Genomic DNA, 20,305 nt, shown 5'->3' with positions numbered 1-20,305 from the left:
GGCTTTATATATTTTTGGTAGAAGTAGAGCCAAGTGCATTATTAGCAATTAATTTTTAAAACGCGGTTATTACCTATCTATTAATAATATTGTTTAAAGAAATATTTTATTAGAATATAATTTATAAATAACGTAAAAATAATCAACAATATTTACAGCTTTTGAGGGGCTCGGTGCCAGTTTTTAAAATGTTCCTCAATTCTATACGATTTGTAAATTATATTTAATATTTTAGTTGTCACCTTAATTGTAATAATTTGTCACTAATCTACTGTCCGATACCTGTTTAGTTGTGGGAGGGGGAGGGGGTGAAGAGGGGTTGATTCGGTGTATTTTATCGAAAAAAAATTACTTAACAGAAATAATTCCAGGCCTTGTAGAATTTCGGAATTTAATAACAATTTTATTTATCTGAAAAAAGAAGATTTCTCACAGGCCGCATTGAACCCCGATTTTTTATTTCATTTCAAATAATGGTGTATTATAATTTGCAAAAAAAAGCTTAAAATTGTATTATTTTTTAAGACATATGTATTATAATAACGTTTTGGAATTAAAAATATTGGAAAACGAAGTTTAATACGGTCTGTAGAATATTACCCTCTATAATAGTTAAAAAAACAATCATCAAATTTGGTTGATTCTACAGAACAGGGTCACTATAATTTCCGTAAAGTGTATTTTTCTGGACAAAATGACATTGGCACCGGGCACCTTAAGCTATAGGCTGCAATTTTATATTCAACGATAGGTATACAAACTCGTCAACACGGAATATTTTCAGTAATATTTTTACCATACCACAACAAAAGTTTAGTTTATTCTAATTATCCATTTCATCTAAAATAAGTTTTATGTTCTACGGAAGTATAAATAATCCCTCAATTTATATACATAAAGAACGGTCGGGGTTTAGTAAGTTATTTTATCCCCGCACGTACTTTAAATATACCCTGTATACATTTATACGGCTTCAGTATCCGCTGTTAAACTTTTAACATGACTTTGTTTCTTTGTATGATACATCAAAATTTTTAGAAAAATATTTTCTTTTAATTATTAAATTAAAATAAATTAACGGATTATAAATTAAAAGTTTTTATTACATTCGCAAATAGGTAAGGCCGAAGAATAAATTATTAGAATAATTTTGAAAATATTTAACATTTTGAAGTAGAAATTAAAAAGTTTAAACAAAATTCTATAATGATAATAATAAACATTGATACTGATTCTGAACAAAAGTTTAACTCACATAAAATTCACAATCAATACATCATGATATTATGTACGACGTACATTGTGCATACGTTGAATAAGTTAATCTTCAGATAACGTAAATATGTAATACAATTCACAATAATTAATAAATAATTACTTTTAGTCCCTATATTTTATTTACATTTCATCCGTGACAATGTGACATATTATGTTAGTACAGTTGAAATTATTTTACGTTACTCTTGGGAACTTAAATCTTGATAACTAGAATATTATCGATCGTTTTAATGTTATTCATTCTCCTTTAAGGACAGTCCACATCATAATAGTATATAGCATGCATTCAATATACTTTTCAACTTATTTTTTCTAAACTTTAGTTGAATATTTGACTTATATTTTTACATGCGAATAACGAACATGATGACGTGCATGGTGCATTATACTATATAGTATTAGATCGGATATTCGATAAAAAAAAAAAAGTGAGCAAGTGGATGTCACTCTGCTGTACAGTAGGTTATAAGTAGGTCACTGTAACGGATGGTGTTAAAGTTGCATTCAATGATATAATATCATGTATATGAGAAAAACGATTCTGAGCGAAAACGGTCAGACAGCCTATGATATTACTAAGTATATTTGATGATATTATTGTGAATAAAGTAATTTATATGTAACCTAGTGGAACCTTGCTTTACATTTTCAACCCTTACCTATAAAATTTGAAAATTTTATACATTTTTAACTACAAAAAAATTATTAAATTTTGTCAAAATTCGAACTTTAAATACCTATAAAAAAAAATTGTATTTATGTATTTTTATTATTTTTCAACTTTATTGCTATCGTAACAATATATCAAAAAAAAAAAAAAAAATTGAAAACTGACAATGTCCGTAAACGGCTCAAAAAAGTCAAAATATTTTCAAAATTGTATGGTGTACAGAAAATGAAAATAAACTAAAAAAAAGTAAATACCATAAATCTAAATCGAGTTTGTCAAAAACAGATTTTGCGTAAAAATTCCCCCTTTTCCTTAAATGTTATGTTGTTTTTCCCGGCGCTTTTGAAAACTATCTAGAATTTTAGAATTGGACCTCATGAACGCACCAACTAAATTCACTTTCCCATCGAACAAGATACTGTTGAAGAAAATCGAAGCAGTTTTACTGCCCCAAACGGTGATGACAGACTCAACAATAAAAATAATAAAAAAATAAAAATTAAATAAAAACAAACACATCATTGTAAAATCAATACATTCGTCGCTCCGCTAAGAATCTAAAATGTTAATATCTAAAATTTTCGGTATCATTATAACGTGGGTGATTAGAAATGTTGAACTTACGGTAAACATTCATGGTAACTGACGTCGATATTTGAATGGTGTTTGGCATGTTGGACGCTTCGCAAATGAGTTTTCTACCGAGGTTTTCTCGATGCACGTGATCGATTCGTAACACATTGGCCACTGTAGTGTCGTCTATCTCAATGCCGTATGTACTGTCTATAATATTATTTTCTCCTCGGATATTCCATGTTAAGCGCGGTAAAGGATTTCCTGTGCAATAAAAACAAATACGTAAAACAGTTATAATAAATATACATTTTTATTTAATTATTATGATCGCGGCATATTTTTAGTTGCAATCTTTTTTAGTTGATTTATATGGTTTTTATCAACTATTGTCGGAATGATTATAGGGATATATTGTAATGGGGTTTTTACACTCGAAACATAATGTCGGAAGATTAAAAAAAATGACTAGTGTACATGCACAAGTCTATAGCAGGTATCCTTGATAGTATTCGACTTCGACAAGAGCTTTTAGTCTTTTAGTCAACTACACAATTCTAGTTAATTTTAAGAATACTGACTACTCAGGTACGGAGATGGGAATTTTACCGAAAAATTGTTCTCGGTACATTTTTTAATACTGTATAATATTTTTATTTAGTAAATTTAATACGTACTCAATAACATTTTTATTACTACGCTAACTATTTAACCAATGTATACCACTCCTTACAACAATTATTATATTTATATATATTATAAGTATGCATTGGCGCAAACGGTGGACAAACGGGTGTGCCAGGGGGTGCTTAGCACCCCTAACTTATATTAGTTATATTGAACTAAAAATATATTGCTGGGAGATCTCATGTGCATGATATAAATATAAGTAGGTATATAACTAGTTATAACTTGTATTTATATCATGCGTTGTGGAAGTCACTATAGCGTTGTTGTGCATATCAAAACAATTGAAATGAGTGGTCACTATAATTTTAAAATGGTAAAAAATATTTACCGGGTAAAAAAATTATCGGTAAAATTTACGTAAATTTATCAGGTAAATTTACTGAGCTCCCATCTCTACTCAGATACCTATTTCTATACCCATTACCTACCAACACGATATTATTAACGGAGAACAATTTCATGTTAGATAAACGATGTACCTACTAACAATCCACCAGCTGAGATTATAGTATAACTCTAGGTGTCTATGTATAGTTGGTAACATTTAGTGCAGTTATTCTAATGTCGAGCGTGTAAAATGATCTTTGAAGTGTTTTCCTTACAGTGCGGGCAAGGGTTTAAGATTTATATCAGCACGTTTTTAAGATACGTTTCACTCGATTCGTTCTACTAATATTTGTATAATTCATTTGTTTTAAACACAAATAAACATAATATAAAAACACGTTTGGCACATTTTATATTATTAGGTATAATAGTATTAACTAAGGCGATGATAACTTGCGAACAATATTGAATATTCATATAATATAATAAATCTACCACATATTTTATAATCAAATCATTTATGCACGATGACATGATGTATAATATATGCGAGTTCATCAATGTTCACACGGATATTATGTGTTTTATTCTGTTAAAATGATATGCGAGTGCAATAGTACATTGTATTAAACAACGAAACACGGATTATTAAATTATTTTATATCACCAGTTACATAATAATTACATTACATTACAAATAAAATTGATATTTCTATGAATAGGTTCAGGTTTAATTCTCCCTGCAGTGGTGTTTAAACATACAACATCAGGCGTATTTTGCATAATATTGTGACATTTTTATTTTCTCGACACAATGATGGAAAACCGGAAACATTATTTATTTTTCACAAAAAATATTACATAAAGTTATTTATGTCGATGAAATATAAACACTAACAGTGTCGACGTCAGTATTACAGTTTACATTGCCATTGTATTCTAGAAAATACATTATTTATATATTATTTGAGTATATGACCCAAGTCACAACTCCCAAGTCATGATTCCCGAAGGTACAAATTATAATGTATGATCGATAGTAAGGATGTGCATTTAAAAGTATGAATGTAGGTATATTATAATACGACGACATATTGATAAAATTGTTTAGAACTAGATCGTTGTTCTTTTTGACAAACGAATCTATTCGTTGTACTTTTGAAATATTTTAAGATCTTTATAATACTACATTAATGACTAAGCGGCCATAATATTTTATTAAGAGGACGTCCTACCAGCAAACGAATTATGAGCATTTTAAAAATATTAATATTTTACATATTCATACAACTCACTTAAAAATTTTAATATTGTAAAAAACCTACGAACGAACACAGGTAATGTTCTTAAATTTAAGTTTAATAAACGGTCAGTTCCCTCTAATATTTGAGCTAACAACCCAAAACTGAAACTTCTGGACGTAGGTACATTTTGATATATTATGCGTTAGTAAGATGGAAACCACACACGCAGGTACGACGTTCTCTTAACTGAATAGTCTGAATAAAAAAGCATAGGTATTTTCAAACTGCGCACACAATTATAATATTGTAAAATATGGTCGTCTCATTTAGAATATTACAATTAAATGTAATTAAATACGGTGATCTTAAAACAACAGAGTTTATAAAAATTTGAGATTGGAAAAAGTATATAAATGTAACAGTGCATTTGCTACCGATGTCGTAATAGGTATTTTGTACTTAACTACTTAATTAAAAATAACTAATAACAATAGGTAGGTACTTATTATTTCTAAAAAAAAAAAAACAACTGAAAGAACAATGTTAATATATTATTTGTACGGGTGTTCTGTTAAACCCATGATCTTAACATTTCGGTTTTTTTCCTCGATAATTTTCAATATGCTACAAAGTGATAATTTTTATTTTAGGTGTCGTTATACAATTTAGTTATATTTTATAATAATTGTTATTCGTTATGGAGATTCATGGCGGTCAGTTAATTAAACTAAAACTGCAAAACATACCAATCGATCTAGTGATGCGATAAATAGACTTTTGAAAACTGATCTGAATTCGTTATTGCGTGTGTACGTCTTGATATCACGCAACCTACTTTTCCCAATTTTGTTCTCTTACTCCTCCATAAAGTTGATTAGAATATTTCAGAATTTGAGAAATTTAATATGTTGATTGAAATTAGACATCTTAAAACTACGTGCACATGGGCCGATCGATCGACACGAATGGACATTTTAACGATTTCACTATTCAGGTCATCGGATTATTATGGCAGGTCGATCGGTAGGATTATTACGAAAAGTACATACTTTTAGCCGAATAAGACACACGTTCTGATGCCGTGGTGATGACTTGTAGTAGCGGGTGAATATTATTATGACACGTTGTTGTGCGGAGACACACACTAATCACAATTTACTACACACACGGTCGCAAGTCACGTGCGTACAAGCATTAAATATTGCCTGTACCGAACTCCTTAAAATATACACCTGCGCCCGGCACAAATCCTCTCGTAACATCGATATTACATCAAATTACTATACCATTACCTTGGGCAGAGACACGATACATCCAATAATATTGGTATTCGGTACATGCGTAGGCAACTATCTAGTTGAAAAGTTAAATTAAAATACACGACCATAAATCCCTTCATAACATCAATATATTACACCGAGTTATATTATTATTTTGTGTAGGATACATTCAATCATATCGGTACATACATGCACCCACCTTGTTGAAATGTAAAAATATACCTACACAACCACGAATCCTTTATTATAACATCAGTATTACATCAAGTCACATTATTATCTTGTGTAGAGTAGATATCCCAGAATTATTTATGTATGGGACGTTAGAATTATACCTATACTTGTAATTTAGATAGATTTTACTTAAATAGTAAATTAATTATATTATTTTAAAGAAATTTTTTTTAAAGACCATTGAATTTTTAAATTTTGTAATAATGGTAATCTGTTTTTTTGGATTTGTGATATTTCTTGAAGGGCTCTCTAGATTCCTAGACCCGTGGCTCATTACTCTTCACGCCACCCTATTGGTACGCCACAGGGATGATTAATTTAACGCAATATTGACACTCAATATTTCAGAAAACACAAGTGTTTTAAAATATTTCTTTTACATAAAATAATTTTATATTAAAAAAACATACATTCCTTACAGTGACCCACACGAAACCTAATTTATAGCGGAGTGGTTCCTAATTGACCACCTTTTTATATATTGAATTACTCCAAATAATATTCTGCTTTGGAAGAAGTAAACAAATTAATAAATGATAAGGATAACTTACCTAGTAAAAAGTATATTTATTTCGAAAAATGTTTTTTTTAAATGAAAATGATTAAATAAAAATCATTTATAATTATGTAAAAAAAAAAATATTTACAAAAACGTTAATGTTTTTGAAATATTGAGTAAATTACGTTAAGTGAGCCACCCTGTATACTTTTTTATTTTTAACAGCAGTAATCCTTGTATTTGGTTCATTTCAATACCATGATCAGAAATTAACTCTTGAGTATATATTAATTAATTATAGTTTATAATAATAGGAATGTAATAGGTTTTTTAAAGGTACAATTTTAGAAATGTAATAATATTTTATTATGTACATTGTACATATACACACTGCAGAATAATCAATAAATATTTAATTTTACTCAGTATTATAATATTTCGATAAGCTTTTTATTTTGAGATATATTAAGAAAAAGTTAGATTAAAAATAAAATCACGTTTAGCGCACGTGCCTTTTATATGTTCTTTTAATAATTATTATTACTAGCTCTGTTAGTCGTTAGAACCAAATACCAATTCCACACCAACAATTTATGTGCAGTGGATGCAGTGAAACGACCACTTACCAAAGAAACTTAAGCCATCGAATACAGATGATGTAATATAATTTTCGTTATTAGAAATTAAATTTACTGTGGTTTTTGAACTTAACAAAAAACATTTCACACTCTTGATGGTGTTAACACATTCGAGATTAATCACACGCGTTATGCGCGTGATACAATTGAGAGTATTATCGCTCCTTTTCCCCCTAAGACTACAAGTTTTTACCACTTTTCGCAAAATTATAATGTTCATAATTTTTTTCTGTAAAATAGTTGAATTCTCTTTTCGAAAAATAATAATTTCCATAGGTAGCTTAAATATTTGGTATTTTTCTGAATGAATAAAACAACATGATAAAAAAGATCAACAAAAAAAAGTTAGCCATATTTTTTGTGTGTAAAACTTCAAAAATAAAATTTTTCTCTATAATTCATAAAATAAACAATAATATGATTACTGTACCTATTAATTTAGTTACACTAGTTACAGTCGAACATAGTTGAAGGAACCAACAATAAAGTTCAAGTTATGTAAGATTAATACAATAATGGAAAATTCTATGGACCCGAAAAAAGCTTTGAAGTATTGATGATTTTGGGTTAAAAAAGTTCATGTTAATCAAATTCAACTGCATTACCATTTTAAATAATATCAAAAACAAATTTGTATAAAAGAAATAATATACAAGTATACAACATATTCATAAAAAAAATCGTAATACTCATTGAACATAGTAAATATTACAATCATATAATCATATCCGCGGAATGAGTTGTGATTTGTAGACCATAACAATATATGTATTTTGTATCTTTCCATTTGATACACCCTCAAGGAGTGTTTCGCATCATAATATGTCATTACTCCTTTTTGCAATTTTTCTTTAAATTTTACCGACACACGTGTCCCCCCCCCTCCCATCCTATGAGACCAAATGTTGTTCACAATACAACATGTACCTATATAATAATATAAATATATGTGTATACTAAATATGTCTATTAAAATCACCCACCCGTGAGAAAATCCAAAATACGCTACTTTCCTACATCTTTAGGTAATCCTTTATACCGAATCGACATCACCGTTAGTATACCTACTCCATATTTTGTACTTTTTCTTTCAATTATTCTTCTCATTGAAATATTGGACAGGTCCTATACCAAGCCCAAAAACATATTTATGTAAAAAAAAATAAATACAGCGGCTATATTATAATTCAATTTTAACTCAATATAAGTACCAATAGCATGTAAAATATACTAAATACGTATATCAGTATATATCTAAAGCAAGTTATATAAATATAATATTTATAAAAATATAATATAATAATAAACTACCATTGTCCAGAAACAAGGTACGTCAAGCCGACACACGAAAACCCAATAAAATGGACAAACACGTAATAATTGATAGTAAAATTATTATTGCATTGAAATTAGATTAATACACAGCCAATTGTAGGTGCTAAACGTATTGAATTACTCGTGACACTCCACGCAGAGGAAATATATTTTTATTTTTTTTTGTATGTCAATCATTACGACAATTCCTATCGATTATCATATGAAAACGATGGTGTGAGTATGTGATTTTATATCGATTTTTGAAATTTGATAGAAGACTTTACGCGTAACAGCTTAAGACAAGTAGTTCGTCTTTCACGAGTAAAATATCGTAACGCAACAGACTCGTCTCTAATGCAATTTGTAGATTGGGACAGTTTGCCTCGAATATGTTTTAAAAATTCAAAACTAAAATAAAATAATTTTATCATGAAATAAAATGTAGTAAATATTTTTAATTATTACAAAGGTGTAAAAATAATTACCGCTTTTATATTATATAATAATATAATATAATGTTATAAATTATATTAATTCTTTTGTTCTACAATGTAATCTTCTAATAGTTGTAATCCCAAGTTTTTTACAAAACCAAGAACAAAGATGGTTCATAAATCAGAACCATCTTGAGAATTGAATTATTATTTTTGTAGCCAGTTTTGCTGGTTTTGCCATACTTAATTCAATTCTTTAAATTTAAATAACGATGAGATAACCATAACCCATTATTTAATTCATATTATATTAGAATATATATGAGTTATACATACCGTATTAGTTAATAGTTTGTATTATAAGGTTCGTATTTAAGAATTTGCCGGCCATGGGCAACAAAAAGATTACGACCCCTAAAATAACATCATTTATTACATATTTTTACTATTAAGTACCCATTAAAAAATTACATATACCTATATATCAAAAAAAAAATTTACAATCATTAGTTTTAGACCAAGAACGGATAGTTACAAAGTAATGTTTCTATATTGGTGTGTGTATGTTTTCTGTCATCGCCATTTACAGCAGTAAAAATGCTTCGATTTTCATCTTAATTAGTGATTTTTTTGGTAGAAAATTGGATCTAGTATTGGTACTTTGGCGGTTTAAAAGTAAAAGAACCCAGCACTTTTCGAAATAATCAGGAAGAACGAAAAATAAAAAGCATAAAGTAGGTCACCGCTCTGCTGTACAAGTAGAGGTTAGCTTAGGTTAGGTTCATTTATTAGGTTACCTATTCATTTTTATTATTTACAACTTATGTAACGTAGGTAGGTACCAAGGTTCTAGAAAAGTCTAGAAAGATTCTACACTCCCAAACTTCATTCTAAAATACAGACACTAATATACGAACGTATAGAGTATGGACTTGACGTTCCGCACGACTGATACAAATCAAAAGTTGAGGGGATAATGTTTTTAAACAAAAATAATATATGATATAAGAGCTGACGAAAACAACAGTCGTCGGCCAGTTTTTAAATACCTTAACATCAATGCCGCAACTAGGCTTTGTGGGACCCTAGTGCAAATTTTATTGTAGGGGCCTCTTAAAGGAATTTTGTGTTTTGGGGGGGGCCCCACTTAAGTGAAAAGGAGGCCCATTTGCGGGTGCTACACACCCCCAGTCCCCCCGCTAGTTGCGGCACTGCTTAATACCAACACACACATCGTCCCCGCTGGTCTGCACCAATATCTTCATTTAAATTTAAATGAGTTATTCGAACACCGGGTGTTGAATATTTTTGTATTACTTTAAAAAAATTACTTGTCGCTTTGTTCCACTATCAAACCTATCCTATATAGTCTAGATTTAATAATTAGTAGATAGCCGTAGTCATTTTTCATATATCACCTTTCACCTAGTATTATTCTATTAAATTAACTTAAGTTTCAATATGATTAGTCTTGAATTTCAATCGGTCTCTAAGGATCTACACGGTAGTGTCAAAGAACCTTGGTATTATAATAGATATATAGCTTAGTGTTAGAGTACATAAATTATAAGTTATAGCAAATTGCGTATGTTAGTACCTACACTATAGAATCTCAATAGATTCATATTATTCGGCTCATGGCTGAGCGGTAATTTCCGAGAACATTACCATTAGAATATATTAGATTAAATAAGAAATTGAACATAAGTTATCCTTACGTTATAATTGAGATTAGATCAATATTCACTAACAACAGTGTAGGTACATAAGATGAAGCATACGTAAACCACGGTGTTCGACTTACCTAAGCTTACACATGTCACTCGAGAGTGTGATGTAGTCATGTAGAGCACATCTCAATATCATATTAACTTACTAGTGGACATAGTACCCAATCATATAATGCTATACCTAATCTATATTGCACATTAAACCAATATAAATCGAATGACGTTATAGGTACATATCGAAGTGATACCTATCGGCGTAGGGAGGGTGGGCTTAGCCCCGGTATAGAACGTTCTAGCCCCTACTGGTTAAAATTCAAATCCGCATAATAATAATAAAAAAAATACTGTCATGAGTTCAATATGTAAAATAATAAATAACTATATAAGCACCTATACCTCTACAAGGTTATTTTTTAAGAACGCTGACCCCATTTTTATGCTTAAATCATTTTTATACAAATATTCAAATTCTGATTTTTGGAATTTTCAAATACACTAGAAGATCATATTTTTGAATAATTGAGATTTTTTGTACCACTTAAATATGATCCTGTGACAATAGGAACTTCTGTTTTTCAAATTAGATCAAGGGGTTAGCCCTTTTTCACTTTTAATTATTCATAGCCAAGAAGTCCCATCACTGGATGGATTCTTCGCTCAAGTCATCTGTCCCTTTTTATTTTATTTTATTATTCTTATTCTACTTATATCACAACACTTATACTTATAGTAAAAATAATATATTTACAGATTGTATAGTAAAAAAAATTAAAAAAAAAAAAAAATTATTCATAGATATTTTTTCGAAAATTTCGATTTATTTAAATCAAAATTCAAACGAGTAGTTTTTAAGTTATATAACTTAGTGTACTAAGGATAATGATATGTCTATGATATGAAATTGCCAAATATACAATAATATGTCAAATTCAATTTTAGATTCTGAGCGGAGCGAGGAAGCTAGTGGTTTTACAATGGTGTTTATTTTTTTTTTTTATCCTGTATACAAAATGTCTACTAGAAGTAGTGTTTAGATTTAACATATTATAGTATCTTATCTTTTAAAAAATTGGATCAAAATGATACTTTAAAGAGGTCGTTTTTCAATTTTCTCAATAGTTACTTAATACCACGGGAAAAACTACCGACAAATTACAAAAAACCGTCAAAAATGGGATTTTAATTTCTAATGATTTGTTTATCACCATAGAAACGAATAAAAATATAAATATGAATAACGATTTTAGTTATTTTGTTGTAATTTATAATATTAATTCAACATACAGACTATAATAAAATATAATAACAATATAAAATATCCAGACTGACAAACCGTCTCCGCTCACAATCGTTTTTCGTATACAATGATATGATATCATTGAATTCAAGTTTAATACAATCCATTATACAGTGACCCACTTGTAACTTACTGTACAGCAGAGCGACATCCACCTACCCGCTTTTTAATTACAGTTCTCTGTATCACGAAATAAACTTTAAACTTCTTCTGCTATTTCTTAAGCATTTTATGAGAAATATGCAAATGTTATAAAATACCAACCATGTTTATTACAATATTGATCTATCAATATAAATATTTTTTATAAATGATCCAAGAATAACAATAGTACTACTAATATTACATATAGGTGGATTATATTTTTTTATAAAACCATTTTTAAGGACTATTATTCTTAGCATAAACATTTTAATAACTCACAAACTATTTATTAGAATTTTGATTTATATACATCAATATTTTCAAAAAAAATATCCTCTAAATAATTTTTAATAAGGGGGGGGGGAGTTCTCATTTGAAAAACTGAAGTTTGTATCACTATATGTCATATAGTATATGACACTCCTTAAGCAGTACCAAAAATGTAAGGAATTTAAAAAGTATAAGTACTTAAAAATTCTAAAAATTAGAATTTGAATAAAATATGTACCAACTACCTACTATTAAAAAAGAAAAATAGGAGGAGCATGCTTAAAAAATCTCCATGTGTACCATGTATGAGATTTTGTATAAGGAGAATCAAAACATACATAGTATTAGTAGCTCTGTCCCCTGGTATATTTATACGTTGGTTTTATTAGTCTCTATATAGTTACGCCCACGGTGATATCGAATATTGACCTCAGTTCAGTGGCGTATCCAGGGGAGGGGCTGAGGGGGCTGCAGCCCCCCCCGAAATGTTAAAAAGTATTTTAATGGTCTATGATAGTAGCTCAAAAAGTCTTAAATTGTATTTAAAATATTTAAAAATGTACAATATGTATTAACACTTTTCAGCTATCTATTTGTGCTAGTACGTATTTAATGTGTAAAAGTGTAAAAGTTGATCAGCACCTCCCGAAAAAAAATCCTGGCTACGCCACTGCCTCAGTTCCATCAAAACATCACTTGCCATCACCATAATTTTATATCACAGACAGCCGCACTTACACCCAATATAAGTGCATTAAATAATATATTATAAACACATACACAATACACACATAATAATAAACAGTATAGTGGAATATTAATACACACACACGCCAAGAATAAAGAGAAGGAACCACTAAACGTTCTCAACGACCATAAACGCTTAAAATAGTACCCATTTTCTATAGTCTATAGTCTCAATTTTTTTTTTTGATTAGGATCTACCTATTGAGAATGCATTTTTCCTTTAAGGATCGACTGACATAAAAAAAAAATATTATTTTTATTTTTAAGTCTTTATAACTAACATCAATATAAAACATTTTTATGCAAGTATAATACAATTAAAATGTCAAGTTATATTATACAAATTATTGTTTTTCATAAAATGATTAAAATAAATTAACATTATACTAAAAGCGAGGACGCGTAGAATATGTAGAAGCGTGTCATTGCATTTCGTTGGCCAGTTGATTATAATCTAGGAAATCTATGGTCACTGACTGCTAAACGAAGGCGTTGCTCTAAATGATTATCAGAAAGTGTAATGTTTTTCATGTAAAAACATTCTATTTCACACAATCTGGTTGATCCGAAATATGTAGGTAGGTATGTAACTGTCTCGACTAAAATGTGTATAATAATCAGTTCTAACAGGGCGGGGGGTGGACTTTGTAATCGTCCAAGATCGACCTATTTCGAAAATTTGCGGAATCATGAACATTTTAAGAGTCACTATACATTGAGCCCCATTTTTAATTTTTTATGCAAATTGCAGCCCGTCTATATTTTGTACTAACACAAATTGTTGCCCAGGTATATTTTGTATAAATTATGTAAATTACGGCCTAAATATTTTTATTCATACGTAAATCACCTACGTCTAGAGATACTATTTTAGGAAATAAAATATTTTACTTCAATTTTTCAGACATGACTGGAAATATACCTAATTGAATTTATTTTGGTATGGTTAATGATGGTTTATGTTGTTTATGATTACAAAATGTATTATTAAAATTTAATTATTCAGTGTCTGGTAAAAATGTGTAATGTACCTATGACACACAAAGTCTAAACGAATAATTTTTTTTGTTTGAAATTCATTCATTTTTTATCGTCTATAATTTTTGTTTTTTTTCCTCATCACTTTTTTGTTACCTGAAATTTCAAACTAATATATATGTATAATGTATATATATATAATATGTAATATTTATATCACTTTGCATGTTTTTTTTTAAATGCGCCCTGGGAAGCAATTTATACGTACGTTTCAAAAATACTCGGGCAGCAATTTACGCGGTATATGACTGTGACTTTTTTACGGGGGCGCAATTTACCTACTCAGATTTTAATAACTATTTATGCACAGACATGATATTTTCAAAAGTTGCATATGTACATAGACGATTACGGATGATTTTTTTTATGCAATGTTGCCATTACATTTGTTTGCTCTTGTTATTATAAATTATAATTTAAAAGTAAAAAGTACTAAAAGTCATGAGGACTAGCGTCGCTTATAATATTATACATTATGTATGTATAAAATTAAGATAATAATATTAAAATCGATAAAATATATTCCAAGTTATTAATTATAATTGAATTTTTACCTATTTTTCTATTTTTTAGTTATTATATTTTTATTAAGAAATAATATTAGGTATGTTGCTATAATATTATATTTAAATGTGACGTTTTTTAAAAAAAAAAATGGAATATAGGTATAGAATATAAAATTAAATTAAATGACTTTTGACAATTGACATTGGTGCCGTAATACAAAAAAAAAAAAACAAAGTTTTAGTGTCGAATTAAAACTTATGAAATTTCCTATAAAATCTGTTAGAATTCTGTCTGTATAAATCCGTTACAATTCAAAAATATATCTCTAATCAGTCTAATCATAAGAAAATAAAACCATAAAAAGTCAACGTCAGAATATCGTATTGGATGAAAAGTCCAACGATGTGTCAATCGTAAACTAAAATCATGTTTTTCCAAAAGTCTTCTAAACGGCATGCCGCGGCAGAGTCTATTGCGCACAAAACGATAATATAATATTATCATCTAAGTTGCAATAACAATATTAAACATAATATGTTTTTAATAATACTTTTTCGTCGTACGTCATGTTTTTCGATACGGCAACGTTGCATTCGAAAATCACGCGTAATTGTGTGGGTACATACAAAATATCAAATTTTTAGGAATGGTGTTGTGTGCACTGTGCAGGTATATATTTAACAATATTTTAAATAGGGTTATTAAATTATACACGATTACACAATTTTGTGGAATCGTGTGGCAGCCGGCCACCCCCGGTCGATGCCTGGTCGTGTCGGAAGTGTCCTATTTATATACCTATATTATACATTATTTTCATCGATTAACACGCGTTACATACACCAGCTGCGACAATCCACGGCGTCTTACAAAAGAATCACAAACGCCATCGCGTAAGTTGTCCCTTATCATTAATTTATAACGGACCATTGACCCTCCTGTTGTACCCACCGCTTTGTACGTATTTTACCACATATTCTTGCGGACCCCCTATTACCCGCTGTATTTTTACCCTCCAGTTTGTATTCTACTACAATAAAGTAATAAAAGAAAAAAAAGAAAAATACAAAACTATGTAACATAGGTACCTATATATTTTTTCAAATTTTAAGACTGGAAAAAATGGTTTATTATTATTTTTTTTAACTCTACCATTCAAATTTAATTCAAAATTATAAAACTCGTTATAATTTATTACATATATAATATGGTTTTTTATTATTAATAAAACGTCTTGATCCGTTGGGTAACTTCTTTACGTCTTGAACATAGTCAGTTGTACAAATTTGAAATTTCAAACGTTTTTTTTTTCATTAAAGAATCATTCAATCATTGTATACATGCATTATAGTTAAGAGACCCGAAATCCGAAAAAAAACAATAGATTTAACTAATCGACTCTAGTATTCACAACCCCCTTTCGTCAAAACTGATTTTAATTAGTTTGAACTAGAATTAATCAGGACTCCCAACGTTAAAAGTGGTTTTAACTTGATTTTTTTAGTTAGAACTAGTTGTGTTTGAAATAATATAATAGTGAAAACTTAAACTGTACAGTGAAAATCGTTTTTCAGATTTTTTAGAAAGTTAATTTCACTCATAAATAATATTACCTAATAATATTGTGGTATATTAGTAAAATTTTTTAGTAAAACCAGGTTTTGACAAATTTTGGGTATTAACTGTAACTATAGGTTTACTCACAATTTATTAGGTATAATTTCTAGTGATTACAAAGTATAGTATTTTTTTATTGTGAAATGGCTATCCTTCAATATCACATGATCACAGCATCATATTTGGTAAAATATTACTTAAAAAAAAATAATAGACATGTTTAGGTATACTATCCAGGGGGTGTAATATGAGGGGATCAGCTAAAAATAATAAACTTATTGTTCTTCAATAAATTAATTTTTTTAGATTTTCTCTCTCATGATAACATATTATACAACATCATGATAAACACCTAATACAATTTGTTGACAACGCCTTTGTTATAGACAGAGGCAATTATTATACGTTTGAGTTACACTGGATAATAATTATAGAAATGAGTATAGGCACATTCTATATACATATTTTTTTTATCCATCAGAGTAAATTGAACATTAAAAAATCAAACATAAATAGTTACCTATAATAATGAGAATTACGAAGTTCAAAATGTATCAAAACAATGCTCTTATAATTTTATTGCAGTCAATAATGTAGGTATATAATATGTTCAATGAACCAACTTTCCACCTGTTAGGTTAGAACAACGTTTCTCAACCTGTGGTACTCGAAAAGCTTATAGGTGGAATCCAAAGAAAATCTTTCTTCGTGAAAAAAAAAAATGGAATAAAATCTCATTATTCACATTTAGTATTATTTGATTTATTTGATATCAAAAGTAATATAAATAGTAATTTTTCATTTATTGGATTTTAAAATGTTATTTTATATAGAAAATGAAAATATAAACATTCAGTCAAGTTTTCATGCATCTACATTGGTTGGTTTTTAATTTACAACAAAATAAGAAAATCGTTACATGAGAAATCGGGTAAATATCCAATGTTGTAAAAATATGAACTTCAAACGCTCATAAAAACTTAATTTGCCTTTCTTGTAGACATTTTTTTTTCGATAAAGGTAGACAAACTTATGAAGAATTATGTATTACATTTTAAAATCTTAGATTTGAAAAGAAAAATTTTTATGAATTTCTAACTCGAAATATTAAGGATTATTAATATTTTTCAAATATCATTGTAACAATATAGTAGGAGCTTTGTATTAAATTTTCAAGTTTTTTTGTCAATTAAGTTTTATTGACATTCAAAGAAAAATAACCTAAAATGTTGGAAACTGAGTATATCCGTAAGTAGCTCAAAACAAGTCAAAATATTTTAAAATTTTTTTCATGCATAGAAAAGGCTAATATAAACATTTTAATGTTTAATTTAAAAATTTAAAAATTTAATGTATTTACGATCTTTTGTTTTAAAGTTACACCAAAAGCCAAAACCGATTTTGCGTAAAAATTCTTGTTTTTCCGAGTGCTTTTGAAAGCTAATGGGAATTTTAAATTGTTGACCTCCTAAAAGTATCAACTAGATTCACTTTCCCATCGAACAAGATACTGAAGTTGAAAATCGAAGCATTATTTCGACTACTAATCGTGTACACAGACACAGAAATATAAAAATAAAAAACATACTTCATTGTAAAATCAATACATTCATTGTTCCATTCAGAATCTAAAATCCAAATTCTAATTTCCATGTAATCTATAACCAGCCCGGTACCTACAATTATTATTGAATCGAAAATCGCAATTCGCAACTAATGTAGAATTTCTAAAAATAATAACAATTTGTACGTTTATAAGTGTTTCAGAGTAAGTTGTCTTATAACTTGTTCCCTATCTAATGTGCCTGCAGAGCTGCAGTTATAATATTATACATCTAATGTGGGTATGACAAAAGTATAAGTTTAAAATTTCAACATTATTAACTAATAAAATAGGTAGCCAGGTAATTATAATGGATACCTAGTTATGTTTTAAATATATTATAATTTAGGTTTTGCTAGTCATACACAATATACGTATTATATGCCAGTTTTTTTTTTTTAAATCTTACAATGTTTAGAATTCAATATAGTACAGTGAAACTTCCATAAACAGTCAGTAAATTATTGAATATAATAGTATATCTTTTATAAATTTAGTGTTAATGATATTATATTACCTTAACTTTGAAATATGTACTCTAAAATGTAGGTAATAAAGGTTCTTAATATGTTAACTTTTTTATACAGTACTTAATTGATGAAAATAAAATAAAAACAAAAGCCAAATATAAAGGGTTAAAACCGGTATTAACTGAAACCGAAATTTGAAATTTTTGAAAACAGAAACCATAACCGGAACAAAAATTTTGGATTTTTGAGAACCTAAAGCTAAACCCAAACCGATAAAATCATAAAGGTTCCAGTCCCTGGTTCTAACCTCGTCATTGAGTCACAGTGGCTTACTGTAATGTATATTATTATGTCAAATTTGAATTCAATGAGATTTCATTGGATACTAAAAACGATTTCGAATGAAGACGGTCTGTCAGTTTATATTACTACCTATATTAATTTATGGTTAGGTATTGCTATTCTATATACATAGTCTTAAAATTTATCTAAATATTTTAGAAATTTCATTGCGTATAATTATTAAAAATAATAATGTATTATGTAAAAATGTTAATTCTCACGAATAATATTTTTGCATTACAAAACAATAACTAAAATCTTTCTTAAAATATTTAATTTCGTCAAAATGTTAAAACATAAAATGTCTAAAAAAAAATGTAATTGTATATTTTTTTATAGAGTTTTGACCAAGCGAACATTCATTCATCGACGTTATATATAGAAAAAAACGATAAACAATTTAAAATTTAAAATTTCATATGTCTATAAATAGCTCAAAAATAATTAAAATATTTTTAAAAGTATAACTTATAGGTATAGAAATTGATAATGAAAACATGTGGTAAAAATCTAAAGTAAATTATAGATTTCATCGAAAACCTTAAAAATAATTCCAGTTTTTCTATAGTTTTACATATGATTCCGTACCCATGTTAAATGATACGATTAGTTATATAATATTATAGGTACTTATTATATATTTGTTATATTCACAAGTAAGTGTAAATATTATCATATTTTATGTAAATATTTTATTATTATTATTATTATTATTATTTTTATCGATCTTAAATTACATCGGCTGCAAAGGCCATTAGTTACAGTTTTTTTTACATATACATTTAGATAAATATTAAATACTGATATACCTACGCTCTAATATACTAGGTTAGATTAGGTTAGCCCCATTATACTAGTACCTAATGGCTTGTGTCTGCGTATACAATATACATATTTAAACGTTTTGAAACCTTATCAGATTCTTGGCCAATGAGATAAATTTATCGACAAATGTTTAGATAACATTGTACTTATAGTTTATACAATATAGGTACAATATATGCAATATAAGGACGTATAGGGAATACTATTGTATTGTGTTGATATGAAGATTTAATTATTGAAAAGCATTTATAAGTATTTATCTAAGCTTTTTAGATTCAGAATGGAGCAAGAATGAATTGATTTTAATAAGATGTGCGTTGGTATTTTTGTGTGAAGTAGTAGAAAAAATGCATAGACTATCAAAATTGAGGGCCGTTTCTGATAACAAATTGGATCTAGTCCTGGTACTTTTGAAGGGTCAAAATTGAAAATTCTCAGTGTTTATCAAAATAATCAGAAAAAAACAAAGTCAAATTACAAAAACAGAGAAGTTTTATGTAAAACCAGTTTCGACGAATAACCTAATATATT

At 28.2% G+C, this 20,305-nt stretch overlaps 1 protein-coding gene across 1 annotated transcript in view; it reads right to left on the bottom strand.

Moving 5' to 3' along the window:
• LOC100573994 (hemicentin-1) overlaps nt 1-20,305 on the bottom strand; it is a 306,591-nt gene that overhangs the window by 50,051 nt on the left and 236,235 nt on the right. Inside the window, exon 6 of the mRNA XM_029490996.1 lies at nt 2,573-2,785. Within this exon, the coding sequence (XP_029346856.1) occupies nt 2,573-2,785 (213 nt within the window). The remainder of the gene's footprint in view (nt 1-2,572; nt 2,786-20,305) is intronic.

This window comes from Acyrthosiphon pisum, chromosome X, assembly GCF_005508785.2.
Source record: "Acyrthosiphon pisum isolate AL4f chromosome X, pea_aphid_22Mar2018_4r6ur, whole genome shotgun sequence".
In the NCBI taxonomy this organism is placed as follows: domain Eukaryota; kingdom Metazoa; phylum Arthropoda; class Insecta; order Hemiptera; family Aphididae; genus Acyrthosiphon; species Acyrthosiphon pisum.
This window is presented reverse-complemented; position numbering and strand designations above follow the sequence as displayed.